Here is a 15671-nt window from a genome sequence, read left to right on the forward strand (position 1 = left end):
TATTACAACCAAGAAGCTCTTAAGCAGCTGGAAAACTGAATGCTTGTTAAACGTGCTAGAAGATAGTTTAAAATCGCTTACAGGACCTTGTTGAAACACATGAAGGCGGAGCTGCAACGTCATTTGATGCGCGTCGTTCCAGCAGAAATTCAAAGTGTACAGCAGCTATCAGCGTTTATCGAATATATTAAATCTCGAAAGAGTGAGTGGATGAATAAATAGAGACAAATAACATTGACACAGAAAAACAATGAAACTACGATTTCATATATTATGTAAACAATATAAATTTTAGTACAGACAATCATCTCCTTCCTTTATGATACATCTCTAAATATCCTTACTTCCACTGACATTTGCAAAGTATAAACAATAAAACATTATTCTTTTGACATTAGTTTATTTTGCAATCACATACTGTTTTATTATATGCACCCAGAACTAAAAGTGTATTATTTACACTACAGGTGACTGGGATGAGCTACACACATTGTTTTTTTTTTGTGGTTTTTTACGTGGCTTGTTGTTATAAGCACATAAACACACACATTAATTGACTGCATGATTGAATCAGTTGACTTTACAGCTGTTACTTTTTGCAAATTAAAAATAACCGTAAATTTTCTGTAAAAATCCCTTTAATGCTTCCAAAGTAAAGTTGATGCCCAAGGGTCTTATTTAGTTTGTATATTGAAAAAGGGGTAATACTTGATATTTAATCAAATTTCTCCAAGAATTCCTTTGTCGCCTTTAAGAGTAGCTAGTATACTCTGACCAAAACCCCAACATCTGTGCAAATCAAACATACAGTGTGATGAATACGAAATTACGAATAGAATCATATTTTATGAAAAAGCATTTTATAGTGGTTAAATCAAGACAACAATGTGTGACGTGCTTTATTATTAACATTTATTAATTTAGCAGACACTTTTATCCAAGACGAAAACTGAAATATGAATGACGAATAAGGGGAAACAAATGTGACGATTTACATTTTATTTATGTGATATGTACATCAGCTTATGGAAACGTGTTTAACAAGTTAAAACATTAACACTTGTGTGATCAGGTGTATATATTTATCATTGTGATTAATGAAAAACAGTCAGATCATCTGGCCAGACCTGAGAGTCACAGAGAGACTTGGAGTCTCCGGATGATCGTGTGCTTCAAGCTCACATGTGTAAAGCCAAAACAATCTCTGTTACTTTAATTTCCTATTATCACTGTAAAGCTGCTTTGAAACAATCTTTATTGTTAAAAGCATTATGGTGACTTGACAACACTATGCTGGGGAATTGTGATAATACAATACAAACAACCCCACATCCAACAATATAGAGAGTGATAAAACTCCAATATTGCAATAGGAACATAATACTGTATCAGATGGTCAATGTGCACAGAATATACCGTGTGTGTGTGTGTGTGTGTGTGTGTGTGTGTGTGTGTGTGTGTGTGTGTGTGTGTGTGTGTGTGTGTGTGTGTGTGTGTGTAAGGTGCATTACTTTTGGTAAGAACAGTGTACAATATCCATTTTTGTACTTATTTAACCCTCTGGGGTCCTTCATTTCAAAATCACACTCAGGACCTTCGGGTCCATTTGGGCCGAAGGACCCCAGAGGGATAACCTTTATACTTGCTCCATCAGACCTGTTTCTTTCAAAAATGTCATTAACTGTATATGTATTTCCCTCAATGCTGTTCCAAGGATGTTTTTTAAAGTGTAGTTTAGTTTTAATTTTTAAAGTACTTCTTTAAATTCCTTCCTTTCCTTTTCATATACAAAACAATCCATCATCACATGTTGGACAGATTCTGATTGATTGCAATATATACATATTCCATTTATATAATAGATGAAGTGTCTTGTTGAGCACTGTATGTCCTATTCTGAGACGAGTAATAACCCTTTCTTCACTTTGATTTTTAATCATCTCCCTTTTTATGCCAACAGAGCCTTGAATACCATACAAATGTCTTCCTGTATCATTAATATCCCAAAATTCCTGCCATATTTTTTGAGTTTGATCTTTTATGATTGCTTTAGCCTCAGTTTTACTTAATGCAATCTGCAAATCTACTGTTGGTGATTTAAGGGATTGTTTAGCCAACATATCCATTTCTTCATTTCCTTTCACACCAACATGTGCAGGAACCCAAAAAAATCATACACTCAAACCTTTATTATGTATTCTATTTATTATGTAATCTGTATATTATTTGATATATTTCAATTAGCATATCCGGCCTGCATGATTTCCCTGACTTTATGCTTGTAAGTGCAGACAAACCATCAGATGCAACTAAAACATTTTTTTGATTATATTCCTCTACCCACTGTAATCCCAATATAATGGCTAACAGTTCTACTGTATAAACTGAAAGATTATCTGTTGTTCTTTTTTAATGCATTTCCCTTTTTGTGGGATGTACACTGCAGTAACTGTATGTCCATTTTTAGGGTTCTTTGAACCATCTGTGAATATCATTATTTCATTAAGAAAATTACTTTCTAAATATCTTTGTATAACAAGCCAGACAGGTATTTGTTTTGAATAATCTTTTATTTCCTCATGTATTTGTAAATCAATCATTGGCATTATAAACATCCAAGGAGGGATATTTGAATATGGGACAGTAGGACAATATTGTATTCTATTCAAACATATTTTCCTTGCTTTTTCATTCACAACCCATCCAAAACTCCTAAAATTAGATTTACATTCATAGACTTTGCAGGATGGGATTCATTATGTCCTTGCAGGTTTACCCAATATAGCATCTAATACTCAACGGCATCTCTCCCATTTCAACCTGAATTGCCGCAACTGGAGATGTTTTAAAAGCCCCACAACATATTCTTAGGGCTTGTGCTTGTTCTATATTTTTTTAAAGTTTTTTAAGATTAGTAACTAAGATTAGTTACTTAGTTACTTTTTTAAGTTTTTTAAGATTAGTTTCAGCTGCCGCCATATAAGCAATACAACCATAATCAAAAGTTGATCTCATAAGAGCCCAGTATATATATCGCAATGAAGACCTAGTTGCTCCCCAATCTCGTCCTGACAAGCAACGCAATATATTTTGAATTTTCTTGCATTTTGTTTTCATTTTATCTGTGTTGTCTCCATGTAAGCTTTTCATCAAATCACTCTAACTTGCTCAAGTTCTTTACCACACCATTTCAATGAAATTTGTTTATGTCGCTTAGAGAAACAAGATTATCTGAGATTTGATTGTAGATAACCTGAAACCCCAATTATCTGACCATTGTTCTACTGTCTTAACTGCTGCCTACATTTTCTTTTGCATTAGTCTAGAGCAGGGGTTCTCAAACATTTTGGAGCCAGGGACCCCTTACGGGGGAAAAATATTTCCAAGGACCCCCTAATATTTATAACAGTGACTGAGCCCAAAGTTAATGTGGGAGCGCTTAATGAAATGTTTTGACACAAATAGTCTTCACCCAGGGTCGTATGCAGGGTTTTCTAAATAGTGTACTGAGGTGCCAAAAGTCATCTTGCTAGGGGGTCCAGATCCCCCCCCCCCCCCCCCCCCAATTTTTAAACAAAAAATTGTTTAAATTTTACAATGAATGATCCACATACAAAATGGAAATGCAGAATGTATAAGATTATTGTTCACATCATATCAAAACACAATCACATATTCCAAACAGGAATGGCCTTAAATGAGAAATGTTTCAAGGATTATTTTGCAAATATGTTAAATTCCAATATTTGAACACATTCGAGGTACACACATAGTAGGCCTATACAGTAATAATGGCAAATTATGTTTAATAGGTGCTTGTGTTGTTAAATTGAGCTTATATCCACTGTAATTAGCTAAAACAAAATAATGTTAATTTCATCCTGGGCACAGTATGCTTCTCTTGACCTGTAGCTGGGAGAGCGGGGAACAAAGTAATGCTTTTTGACTTTCTCAGTTTGTGTAAATTCACTTGGGGTTCAGAGTATTTATTTTTTCCCACATTAATTTCACACGTGTCTAGATCTTGTTTAGCCTACATCTTATCTCACACTTTATGACCGAATAACTGAAGCGTCATGCGGAAATGCGCATTTTGACATTGACGAGCGCTGGTAGTCTGCTGAAACCGCTCAGATGAGAAGGTCAGTTTATCATCGCGAAGTTTAATATCCTTGCAGCGCCAAATTAGAGTTTATATTAGGCAATTATTTCAAAACTTTCATTATATATTAGGCTACACATTAAAAAAATTACAGAGGTCCAGACCTGCACGTATCAGCATCTTCACATGTGGAGAAATGAGATTGGAACAACAGCAAGTCGACGGTATAATGATTGACCGTCACTGCCTTCATAGTGCACAACAGACAAATTAAATTAAGCAGAACTTTTTATAAGTTCGGTGAGTATTTTATTTTGATAATGAATAGGTTTTGATGTAAAATTAGCAGTGCTAGAATTGACATAGCCTATTGTTCGCGCACGCGAGACGCCGGCGCGAACACTTGGATTGTTTCCTATGCAGTGGAAACAAAGGAATACTCTTATTTATGGTCATACAGATAAGAGTACATCATTCAAAACGGCAAAAGGTCAATTTTTTATTTGTGTGTACATTAAAAATGACTACAAAATGTCATGCCTTTTAAAAATAAAAAAAACAACAGGATGCCGGTTCTGCCGTCTCTGTCTCCTTATGGCGCGCGTGCCCAAAAAACGACCAAAACACAGCGAATACTTGACGCACAGGCATAAGAAATATAGATAGATTATCTATCTATAGAAACCTTTAAAAGCATACTTTTTTATTATTTGACATTAAATGCATTAGGCCGATAAGTCACTTTGGAATAAATAGCAAGTTTTCAGATGATAAAGAAAACATGACTTATAGTCATGGAAAAACGGTAGGCTGTTATAAATTATTTCGCGGACCCCCTGGCTATCGTTCACGGAGCCCCCACTTTGAGAACCACTGGTCTAGAGTTCTACCCCTAATCCAGAGGGCCCCATCATCCGCATATAATGATTTCCCTATACCATGTTCAACTTGTTCAAACTCTTCTGTCTTCTTATCAGTCACACTCACACATACTTTAGCAAACAGTGCACAATATTCCCGCTTGAAGGGGGAGAGAAGGTCGGTGATTGGTTTACATCTGTACAGACTCTAAACCAATCGGCGACTGTCACTCTCGTTTAAAGCCAGTATGTGGAAACGCCTGTATGTCATTCTATTACTTCCTTCCGACGGTGAAGTTTGTTGTAGCTGATTTAAAAATAAAAAAATGAGTGGAAGAGGTAAAACCGGTGGTAAAGCCAGAGCGAAGGCTAAGACTCGCTCCTCCAGGGCAGGACTTCAGTTCCCCGTCGGCCGTGTTCACAGGCTTCTCCGCAAAGGAAACTATGGCGAGCGCGTCGGTGCCGGAGCTCCTGTTTATCTGGCGGCTGTGTTCGAGTATCTGACCGCTGAGATCCTGGAGTTGGCTGGAAACGCCGCTCGGGACAACAAGAAGACCCGCATCATCCCCCGTCACCTGCAGCTGGCGGTGCGCAACGACGAGGAGCTCAACAAACTTTTGGGCCGAGTGACCATCGCTCAGGGCGGCGTGCTGCCCAACATCCAGGCCGTGCTGCTGCCCAAGAAGACCGAGAAACCCTCCAAATCTAAATAAATGGACTCAAGTTTTATTTTTACCAAAAGGCTCTTTTAAGAGCCACCCACTTGATCTGATAGAGAGTGTTTTCCCTTGTTAATATTTAAAAGCTCCATAATAAAGACTTTTGGTTAAGGGAGGAAATTACCCATAAAATCTAAAAAATATGTTTTTTCTGCGTCATCGACGATTACAGGTAATGTTACAGTCGTATGTGTGCGTGTTTGTTATAAGCACATGATGATCCCCTAATCATAAATGAACAATCCTCTAAAATATATCCTCCCCCTGATTTTATTCACAATCCTTACTGAGGATTGAATTCGACACCCCTGCCCTATGTGCATGTCACTCAACCCATCTTCCTTAATATTAAAATATAGTTGGTCTACCAAGCTCTGATAATGTATTCAATATTTTACTAAATTATCCAAAGTAAAAAGCAATATACTTCTCGTCTTCATGGTAACAGAAATTGATCAGTTACCTCTGGATAGTTTGCCCTTTAGTAGTAGGGCTGGTCTACGGAATGATCCCCTATTTTACGGGATAGACCTAGCAAGTGTGTCTCGCTGCAGTGCTTTTATACAAACTGTAATGTGATTTTATTCTAATCCGAGATCTGCACAACCACTGAGAATTAAGGAGAGCATTTCAGAACAAATACAACATTGTGCGTATAAAGACCAGGGAGGTGTCATATACAGTGTTTCATAAAGTATTCAACAGAACAAAGCAGCTCGAGCGGGAAACCTTCCACTTGTTTGAAAAAGAGGAAACGCGCAGTCATTGGCTGGTACTCATGCGCAGCCGTCACGTATTAGCCAATCACAAGGTCTGCATCATCGCGACACTATGACCTCGTGGTGGTACAATGCTTTAAAAGCGGGTGTATAATAACACATAGGAGCATTTCCAGCACAAGCACGACAGAGAAAAGAATCCCGCAGCAATGGCAAGAACCAAACAAACCGCTCGTAAATCCACCGGTGGTAAAGCCCCGAGGAAGCAGCTCGCTACTAAAGCTGCCCGTAAGAGCGCTCCGGCCACCGGCGGCGTCAAGAAGCCTCACCGCTACCGGCCCGGGACCGTGGCTCTGCGGGAGATCCGCCGCTATCAGAAGTCCACCGAGCTGCTGATCCGCAAACTGCCCTTCCAGCGGCTGGTGAGAGAAATCGCTCAGGACTTCAAAACGGATCTGCGCTTCCAGAGCTCCGCTGTCATGGCCCTGCAGGAGTCCAGCGAGGCTTATTTGGTTGGTTTGTTCGAGGACACCAACCTCTGCGCCATCCACGCCAAAAGGGTCACCATCATGCCCAAAGATATTCAGCTGGCCCGCCGCATCCGCGGAGAGCGCGCTTAAACCCGCGTCTGCGTCAACCCACAACGGCTCTTTTAAGAGCCACCAAAACTGCACTGAACGAGATAATTTCTAGTTTAACTCAATATGAGTAGAAAGTTGAGTTAATGCATTACACTAAAACTCTGGGTCACCGTTCTCTAAATCATCAGTGACCATACTATCAGAATTAAATTTAATTCTAATTTAAAGTACTTAACCACTTTTTTACATACAAATAATTAATATTTGCTTATTTTTAACTATTTTAATGTTTGTATAACTTTTTTTACTTGAATGCTGTGATATCAGTTGTATTGGGTGAGAATTACACAATGGCAAATTATATATAAAAAGACAACTATTGAAATTAACAAAACTATCAAGCGCAATTGATTGATAATGTAAACTGCGGACTCAGATTCCAAAGTTGTGGATAGTTTCAACAGAGCTAGAAATATATTCATATTTACAGGTAAAGCTTCTTTTCAACTTCAAACAGTCTGCCCAAACAAGACATTTTATTAAAATATTTTATTTTGCACACGCTGACAAGCCCCTTTCATCTGATTGATCAAACCTTTCTGCCTTCAGTACGAGCTTTTCTTTCTGTCAGGCAGAATTAGAGTCAGTACAAGTGCGGCACTGACAAATGTACTTTAATAAAATAATGTCTGAAACCACCATTCACTGTTAACTACGCACAGTATTTTTTTTTAAATAAATGCTTTTTTAAACATTCAGTTTACAGAGTGAAACAACATAACACAAAAACATCATAACACAAAACAAAAGTTAGACAGTGATACAAACAAGAATGGGGAAAAGAAAAAAGATGGCATTACTTAAATGAAAAGAAATCTATACATTTAATAAAAACTACGCACAGTATTTGAAGCAGAAATATGTTGCTGGTTAAGTAATTCGTGCTGCTGCGACCCCATTAATGTGAGCCACAAGGCCTGGTATAAAAAGCTATTTTAAAAGGGATCTTATCGTTGCTATTATTACTTACATTCAAAAAGGAGTTTTTTTTAGATTACACGATCATGCATAATATTTATTTTTGGTTCAAAATGTTATTAAAAATAAAATAAATAGCGGGAAATGAACAAAGGAAACCGTGTCCTGTTGGGTGTCACTCAAACATTTGGTGGTAGGAGGGGCTATCATTTAACCGCTCGTGATTGGCATTTGTTCCTCTCGTGATTCTCCGAGTTGTCCAATGAAATACGAGTTTATGGGTTCGGCCTATGAAACAGGCAATCAGCAGATTCTCGAATCTCTTTGAAAATTAGCATAAGGAGCGAATAAATGCCTCTGTGTCGCACTGGCTCTTACATTGTTTCGTCAGATTTTTGATCACGCATCGTCATGCCTGAACCAGCAAAGTCCGCGCCCAAAAAGGGATCCAAGAAGGCCGTCACCAAGACCGTCAGTAAGGGAGGAAAAAAGCGCAGAAAGTCTAGGAAGGAGAGTTACGCCATCTATGTCTACAAAGTGCTGAAGCAGGTTCATCCTGACACCGGTATCTCCTCCAAGGCGATGGGCATCATGAACTCCTTCGTCAACGACATCTTCGAGCGCATCGCCGGTGAGTCGTCTCGCCTCGCGCACTACAACAAGCGCTCCACCATCACTTCTAGAGAGATCCAGACCGCCGTGCGTCTGCTGCTGCCCGGAGAGCTGGCCAAACACGCCGTGTCCGAGGGCACAAAGGCCGTCACCAAATACACCAGCTCCAAGTAAAGCGGCATCTAAAGATTTCAGCTACCACAAAGGCTCTTTTAAGAGCCACCCACTCTATCCTTAGAAAGAGCTCTTGTTTGATGCTGTTTAAATAGTGAAAAGCTGCATATGATGTTAAATCTCCACCTCTTTCTCTCAGATGCGTGAATTATTTATATATAACGTTATATATATGTGTATTTATGTATCTATGTGTGTGTGTGTATATATATATATATAATCTTTTCATGGTTTCAACAACTAAAAGGTGATTAGTACTTTCCATTTCATCTCATTCCTTCACCCTCCTTTCACTCACCTGAATAGCACTTGAAGCCACGAGTCAGCGACCTGGAGTCTCTTTTAATGGGGTCACATAATGCCATTTTTATACAAGTTAATATGATTCTTTAGGGCCTAAATTAAAAGTTTGTAATATACCTTAATTAAAAATTCTCATTTAGTATTGTAAAACTCATTTTACCTGGTCAAACACACCTCTGTTTTCAGCACGCCATTTAAATACATGTCTTTAAATGATAATGAGCTTTACTCACCCAGCTCTTCTGTTCTGTGGGGCGTTTTGACGGTTTTGACACAACACACATGGACAACACAATGCTGAATAAAGTCGTAGTTTTGGTTATTTTTGGACCAAAATGTATTTCCGATGCTTCAAAACATTCTAACTAACCCACTGATGTCACATGGACTACTTTGATGATGTCTTTATTTCCTTTCTGGACAAGGACAGTATACCGTTCATACATTTTCAATGGAGGGACAGAAAGCTCTCGGACTAAATCTAAAATATCTTAAACTGTGTTCTGAAGATGAACGGAGGTCTTACGGGCTTGGAGCGACATGAGGGTGAGTCATTAATGACATCATTTTCATTTTTGGGTGAACTAACCCTTTAAAGGACACCTAGAAATTAGTTCAAGTACATCTATAGTGTTGTAACTAGATTGATATTCTTGTTCCACGTGTCTTTGTGGATTTTGTGGGCAAATGCCTTCAGAGGCTGAGAATATGCTGCAGGTAGATAACACAGATACAGTACTTTTCCTAAATTGGATTGCTAATATGTAATTGTAATGCAATCATCTTGTAAAAATCTAAGGGCAGTTACCATATTCATAATTTGTAGGTTTTAAGAAGATTACAGCAGCAATGTACAGCACCTCAATGTGTGGTTGATCATCCAGGCCTGGAACCTGCTTGTTTAAATCTGTTATCGCTTCAGAATGCATTAAACATCTACCGAGCAGACTATGGGCATTTAGGTTTAGGGGTAATGGAAGGGTAAGTTGTGTTTTGATTCATTTCAGTCATAATTTTCTATCATAACATAAGCGACTGCAGTGCAAAGCATAAAGTTCACTATGGGTAACTGATCAACTGTAGGGCAATTTTTAATAACCATATAACATACCATTCAGCATGAAATACCAAATAATGAAGACACAAAACTGTTTGTACTAACATTTATTGACAGAAATACTGTTTTACTGAATTCCACAGAGGTATGTAATAAGTTAAAAAAAAAAAAAAAAAAAATGCAGTAACAGCAAAAATAATTGTCAAAAAACAAACAGCAATAAATAAAGGAAATTATGGCATTATATAACATTATTTTTCACAGCAAAAAATGGTTTAATTTTCTCAGCCGTTACAGGTTTTTAGCATACAGAGGTTTTGTCAGCTGGTGTTGGGGCATTCTGGGCTGGAGGATGAGGGTTGTGCTGCCCTCCTGCGTGGTGTTCCCTAATGCTCATGGACAATATGTAGGGTTCAGACCTGCCCTTGATTAAACCTAGACACGTAGCTGTCTATCACTTCCTGTTTGTCTGGTTTGTCAAACTGGGACGTGAGATCCTCAGGTATGGAGATCTTCAGGATATCATCCATATAAGGGGTTGGGTCCACAACAATGTTCTCAAAGATAAGTTCCAACAGGTTGTCCACGTACTCTGTACAAGTAAAAAAAAAAAAAGTTTTTATTTTCATTTTACTCTGAAGTTGTGTTGCTCACTTAGTGTTGTGGCTACATGGATTTGTATATAAAATTGTCTATAAGGTGTCTTGTTTAAAAAAAATTAAAAAATGTGTAAAAAATTTATCTTCAGCTTCTGATATTATGTCTGTACATACAACGACTATTTTGCATTTAAATAAAAGTTGTTACACTTACGGAATGTTGGTTCTACTTTCACTGGCTTTGCAGAGCATTGTCCTTTCTTGTATTTTGGGAAAACCACCTTAAATAGTGTCTCTCCAGCTGCTGTCTTGGCTTGGGGACGCCCAGCATTCTCATTAAAATGTAGGGCTGCCAGGTAGAGTCTATAGAGAATAAATAATGGTTAAACATTACTTAGGACACACTTGCGTGTTTGAAAATGTGTATACACTCCTTTCCCAATTATATTGAGTTACCTGCATAACATTCCCAGGAAAGAAAAGACAACATTCTTTGGCGCAAAGCACAGAATTACGCTGTGGAACGCCTCCAGTGATGAGGTCTGATGGTGAGGGCTCAGTTTTTCAACATCCTTCAGAATTCTCTTGTTTCTGAGGATCTTCTCTAATCGAGAAAAGGCAGTTGATCCTGGTGGGAAAGTGGACTTTATTAAACTTTATATTTAAAAACAAGTAAATAAAAAAAATTAATTTAAGAGAAAAAAAAATACGTCTGTCGTATGCACATAGACACACGATTTATATTGACACTGCTAATAGGGTAAACACACCTGCTCTCAGCCACTTGCTCTTGTCCGTTGTATTTCTTTGCGGATGCAAACACTGTGGGAAAACGGGATCATCATGTGTGTGCATGTCTTGGATATGATTAAGAATTGATGTCCACTTTGCCACTCGCTCTGTCCCCGATGAAGAAGAAGCCGCTGTCCAATATATGTGGTTTTTTATACTGCGATACCACTTCTGCAGTTTTTCTCTGTCTTTGTTCTGAGCAATCTTCAGCAGTTTCTTTGATACTCCTAATAATATAAACAAACAAACTTTAATTCAGCCATGCAGAAAGATACAATGTGTTTATTGAACACAATATAATAAAAAGGAAGTTCTGGTCAAAGGTATGGTTTTGTAATAAAATTTTACTGATCTGTTAAAAAATAACCAGTCTGTGAGACTATGACAGTCATTAGGCACATAAACAACACATACTCAGACAGCAGCTAATACCTTTTTCAATGTGATATACATCATAATACTGTGTGACGTTGGCCTCCCGCAGGTGTTTTTGTATTTGAGGGTGCCGGTCTGTAACAATGCTGTCTAAAGACACACCATGTGCCCTCAAGAGATCAAGGCTCCTCCTCAGACCCTCTTTCTCCATGTTGTTGCTCCCTCCAACTTCATTACTCTGTTTACAAAATAAAGGGCATACATGACAATAGTCAACAATGCCTGTTATGCTAGCAAATAGCTACACAGTACAAAATCCCTGTGCCTTTTTTTCTGTATATTAACTCTGTTACATTACAGACTTATGCAAGATGCAATGCAATGTTAGACTCACCTGAACTAGTTGCAAATCAATAATAGTGCAGGTCCTTAGGTCCATCAGTGAGTAACTTCCAAACTTGGCTGAATGACCTTTACGTAGAAAATTAATGTTTACTTTGTATTACATTCGGTATTTATTATTATTACTCTGTATGTTTTGCTTTCACAGTAATATGTAAACTGAGACAGTTGTTCAGCATTTAGTACCTGGTGAATCTGCCCTCATGTCTCCACCCAGGACAATGTTCTGCTGCTGTCTGAGCTGCTGCAACATGCCATCCTGTGCGGTCTTCCAGCTATGTACAATTGCAGGCTGTATGTACCTCCGGGCATGAATTAGAAAGGTGGTGTAGTGGATCATTTTCAGTTTCATTGCCTGGAATATCTAAGGTCAGAAAAGAGGATTCCTTCATTTAGCATGACTTCAGGGACAGTATGTTCATTGATTTTTGTTCAGGATTGATCTTAGTGATATTACTTCCAATAGTAAATTATAGGCTAGACAGTAAAATCCTCACCAACCTACCTTTTTAACTTTGAAGAAAGAGGCACCATTGGCATACACTGCAACAGAAAGCTGGAGGTTCCCTGCCGGAGTGCTTTGTATAATTGGCTGACTATTCCATTTTCTGAAGAAGTCACAGTGTGGGCAGCGTTGTTGCACAGAGAGGAATGTCCCAAATACTTTTCTCTGTACATTGGTAATATGTTGACACACAGGGCACTGCTCAAAGAGCTGCAGGAGGCAGTTTTCATAAACAATGTAAGTCGCTGTCTTGTGAAGTGGCTTTGAAGACTCAAATCTATTAGAATAATAAAGAGTTACTTAAACATATCAAAAAATAAAGAATACAATCGAACTGATTGCAATATTTAACAAAAAAATAGTCTTGTCACTTACATCACATCTGTTGGCTCACTCAAAGTTGTGACAGAGTCAGCTGGATCATATGTGGAATCCATAGGCTCTTCCACATTCATACTTGAGCTGGCTCCAGAAGGGTACTCCTCTTCCTCATCTAGCTCCAAGCGAGATCTCTTATTTGGCCTCTTTTTTAGTGTTGATGATAACAGTGCTATTGACTGGCCAACACCAATATCTGGGTATAACATAGTTGTCTGTGTGCCTGTTACATAATAGTTGACATTTTAATACCGTGGAGTAATATAAAATGTAAACAAAACAAAAAATAGCAATAAATATTACTGATAATACCACAAAACTTCACACTATATAAGCAGACCTGTGCTTTTGTAGTGCGGACGTAAAGTTTTCATTGAGTACTGGGTGCCAACTGTGCACATTTTCTTTTGGCTGTCCACATGTTGCACTATGTCCAATTCTTCAGATGTGCTTGCCTATACAAAAGCAAATAAGTGATCAGATAACATTTTATTCCGGAGTAATATTGAAAAACATCAATTAGAGTATTTATAGTCTTGAATCATATGCATTTGCAGGATGTAAACAGTATTTTGCAGGTATTGTGTTACTAGTCATCTTCATGCAGTTATAACTTTTTTTTTTTACATTAACTTTACTTCTTAATCAGTAACAGACACCGTTAGAAACCATCTACAAAAGTAAGCTTAGTGTAGTGTTACCACGTAAACTTTAACACCTGCGAACACAGTTTTTAATAACACAATAACCATAACGCGTTGTTCATTATAAACGTGGGATTATGAATTATATTGAGAACGTCGTACATAGTAAACATGACGTAATGTACCCTGAGTGTAAACATTAGCCGCATTCATCGTGAAGCGTGCAATCGATTTGCAAAGATTAATATAAAGGTTAATACAACTTTACACTCACTTCTTCTGGAGATGCAGCAGGAACACGAATAGTTGGTACAGATTTTTTTTTCAGGAGCAGCTTCTTAGCAAAACCAGCTTTATACTGACCCTCGTTTATAAAGCAGTCTGGTGAGAAATGATTCGCGCAAACATGAAACCATTGATGTTGATCGTTGGGAATATTCCCTTCGAAAACAAAATTCAGCCACTGTGTCTTCAGCGGTTCGAATTTAGGAACATTAAAATGACTGCTGTGTTCCTTATTACACCCAAGAACAGAACACCACAATCGCTTAGACGCCATTCTGCTCCAGCGTATCAACAATGGCGGACTCGCTCAGGGAGGATCTCGAGGATCTGTGTGGTTGGAAACGCTGATGTCAACATTAGTGGGAGGGGGGGTCAGATCGGGTGACGTCACACGGCCAAGACGACTCGATTTGAGACAGGCGAAAACATATAAGGAGATTAAAAAAAAAAACACTGGATGGATTTTTTAAATTATTTGATGGTTGTGTACAGACACTGCCAACACACATTTCAGTAGGCTACAATCAACTTGTAAAAGTCCATGTACCATTATATGACCCCAGAGCCACACATTTTGTCAAAGGTAGGGCAAGGAAAATTTTTTGATAAACACTTTTTGTTATAGAGGTTGAAACATCCTGATACAAACAATAATAGAAGTGGTCTAAACATAAATAAATGTCAATACATATAACTAGTATAAATAAATAAAAATGCATACCTGCCCTACCTTACATTTAAAAAAAAGTGCTTCAGATGTTTTAGAATCTGTTACAAATACAACCTTCAAAACTAAATCTGGTAAGTGCAGAAAAAACATGTTGTAAATTGGTGGATTTTCTAAACTGGAATTTGATCGTGTTTCATCCAAAGATGTTTTTTGTTATTCTTCGAAAATGACAATTTTAAGAAAGCTTTATAGTTTAATTTGTGTTTGGTTACATTTCTTATTTGTGCATCCTCGTTTCCTTTCCTCGCTTACTTTCCTAGAGCCTCAGCTCCTCCCCCTGTAGGTTGTGAGGGAAGGACGCAAGGAAAGAAAATGAGGATGGAGGAATCGAATGAAAGCTTTTTTTATAAATTGGAATACTTGATCATTCGAGCGTCACTTCACAGCGTCATCAGTAGCGCTCAAAGCATCTGCCCTTATGTTGTTGAAGTTTGTTTATTTAAGAAATTCATAATGAATAATAATAAAGCAAGATACCCTGTTGAAATATGTGAGATGTGTGGTTTATATAAACTGCATAGGTAAACTATAATTTAAAAAAATTGTGACCGATGTGAAGGGGGAGGAGAATGTATACGTGCGTCACGTTTAGTCAATGGAACAGTTCCGCATAGGATACACCTGTGTATCCTTGCTCATGACTCCTCTGAAAGCCTCCTCACTCCTCGTTCCTCGACTCCTCGCGCTGCAATTAGAGAATTGAGATGTCCTTCAAGATGGCTGTGCTTGATTGGTTTCCGGGTCATAGGATGGAGGACAAAGGAGCGAGGAGACGAGGAGGGATATTGAGAAGCACCCCTAGAGCAGGCTGCCTAGCGTGCTGATAGGCTGCCCTGCGGGAACTGCAGTAGTGCGT

At 38.2% G+C, this 15671-nt stretch overlaps 4 protein-coding genes across 4 annotated transcripts; 3 read left to right on the plus strand and 1 right to left on the minus strand.

The window, feature by feature from the left end:
• Positions 1-5240: 5240 nt before the first annotated feature.
• Positions 5241-5676, plus strand: LOC143721185 (histone H2A-like). The gene has a single exon (XM_077211428.1). The coding sequence runs from the start codon at positions 5289-5291 to the stop codon at positions 5673-5675; it is 387 nt and encodes a 128-aa protein (XP_077067543.1). The 5' UTR covers positions 5241-5288; the 3' UTR covers position 5676.
• A 910-nt stretch (positions 5677-6586) lies between these two features.
• LOC143720477 (histone H3-like) lies at positions 6587-7202 on the plus strand. Its single transcript, XM_077209944.1, has one exon. It carries the CDS (start codon positions 6610-6612, stop codon positions 7018-7020), a length of 411 nt encoding a protein of 136 aa, XP_077066059.1. The 5' UTR covers positions 6587-6609; the 3' UTR covers positions 7021-7202.
• A 534-nt stretch (positions 7203-7736) lies between these two features.
• LOC143721187 (histone H2B-like) lies at positions 7737-8794 on the plus strand. The gene has a single exon (XM_077211431.1). It carries the CDS (start codon positions 8371-8373, stop codon positions 8743-8745), a length of 375 nt encoding a protein of 124 aa, XP_077067546.1. The 5' UTR covers positions 7737-8370; the 3' UTR covers positions 8746-8794.
• Positions 8795-10197: 1403 nt separating this feature from the next.
• LOC143721177 (uncharacterized) lies at positions 10198-14418 on the minus strand. The gene is made up of 11 exons (XM_077211424.1): positions 14075-14418; positions 13497-13611; positions 13154-13379; positions 12779-13055; positions 12460-12637; positions 12266-12342; positions 11929-12109; positions 11475-11723; positions 11161-11332; positions 10919-11067; positions 10198-10697 (listed from the first exon to the last, which is right to left on the minus strand). The coding sequence occupies exons 1-11, from the start codon at positions 14357-14359 to the stop codon at positions 10519-10521; spliced, it is 2088 nt and encodes a 695-aa protein (XP_077067539.1). The 5' UTR covers positions 14360-14418; the 3' UTR covers positions 10198-10518.
• Positions 14419-15671: the final 1253 nt, after the last annotated feature.

The sequence above is a fragment of the Siphateles boraxobius genome, unplaced genomic scaffold (genome assembly GCF_051911475.1).
Source record: "Siphateles boraxobius isolate OS27281-9 unplaced genomic scaffold, OSU_SipBor_1 65, whole genome shotgun sequence".
NCBI lineage: Eukaryota > Metazoa > Chordata > Actinopteri > Cypriniformes > Leuciscidae > Siphateles > Siphateles boraxobius.

Coding starts and splice junctions, on each gene's coding strand:
- LOC143721185 (XM_077211428.1), top strand. CDS start 5,289: ATGAGTGGAAGAGGTAAAACCGGTGGTAAAGCCAGAGCGAAGGCTAAG.
- LOC143720477 (XM_077209944.1), top strand. CDS start 6,610: ATGGCAAGAACCAAACAAACCGCTCGTAAATCCACCGGTGGTAAAGCC.
- LOC143721187 (XM_077211431.1), top strand. CDS start 8,371: ATGCCTGAACCAGCAAAGTCCGCGCCCAAAAAGGGATCCAAGAAGGCC.
- LOC143721177 (XM_077211424.1), bottom strand. CDS start 14,359: ATGGCGTCTAAGCGATTGTGGTGTTCTGTTCTTGGGTGTAATAAGGAA. Junction 12,343..12,459: donor CATGAGGGCAGATTCACCAG/GTACTAAATGCT, acceptor TTCTACGTAAAG/GTCATTCAGCCAAGTTTGGA. Junction 11,068..11,160: donor TTCCTGGGAATGTTATGCAG/GTAACTCAATAT, acceptor TATTCTCTATAG/ACTCTACCTGGCAGCCCTAC.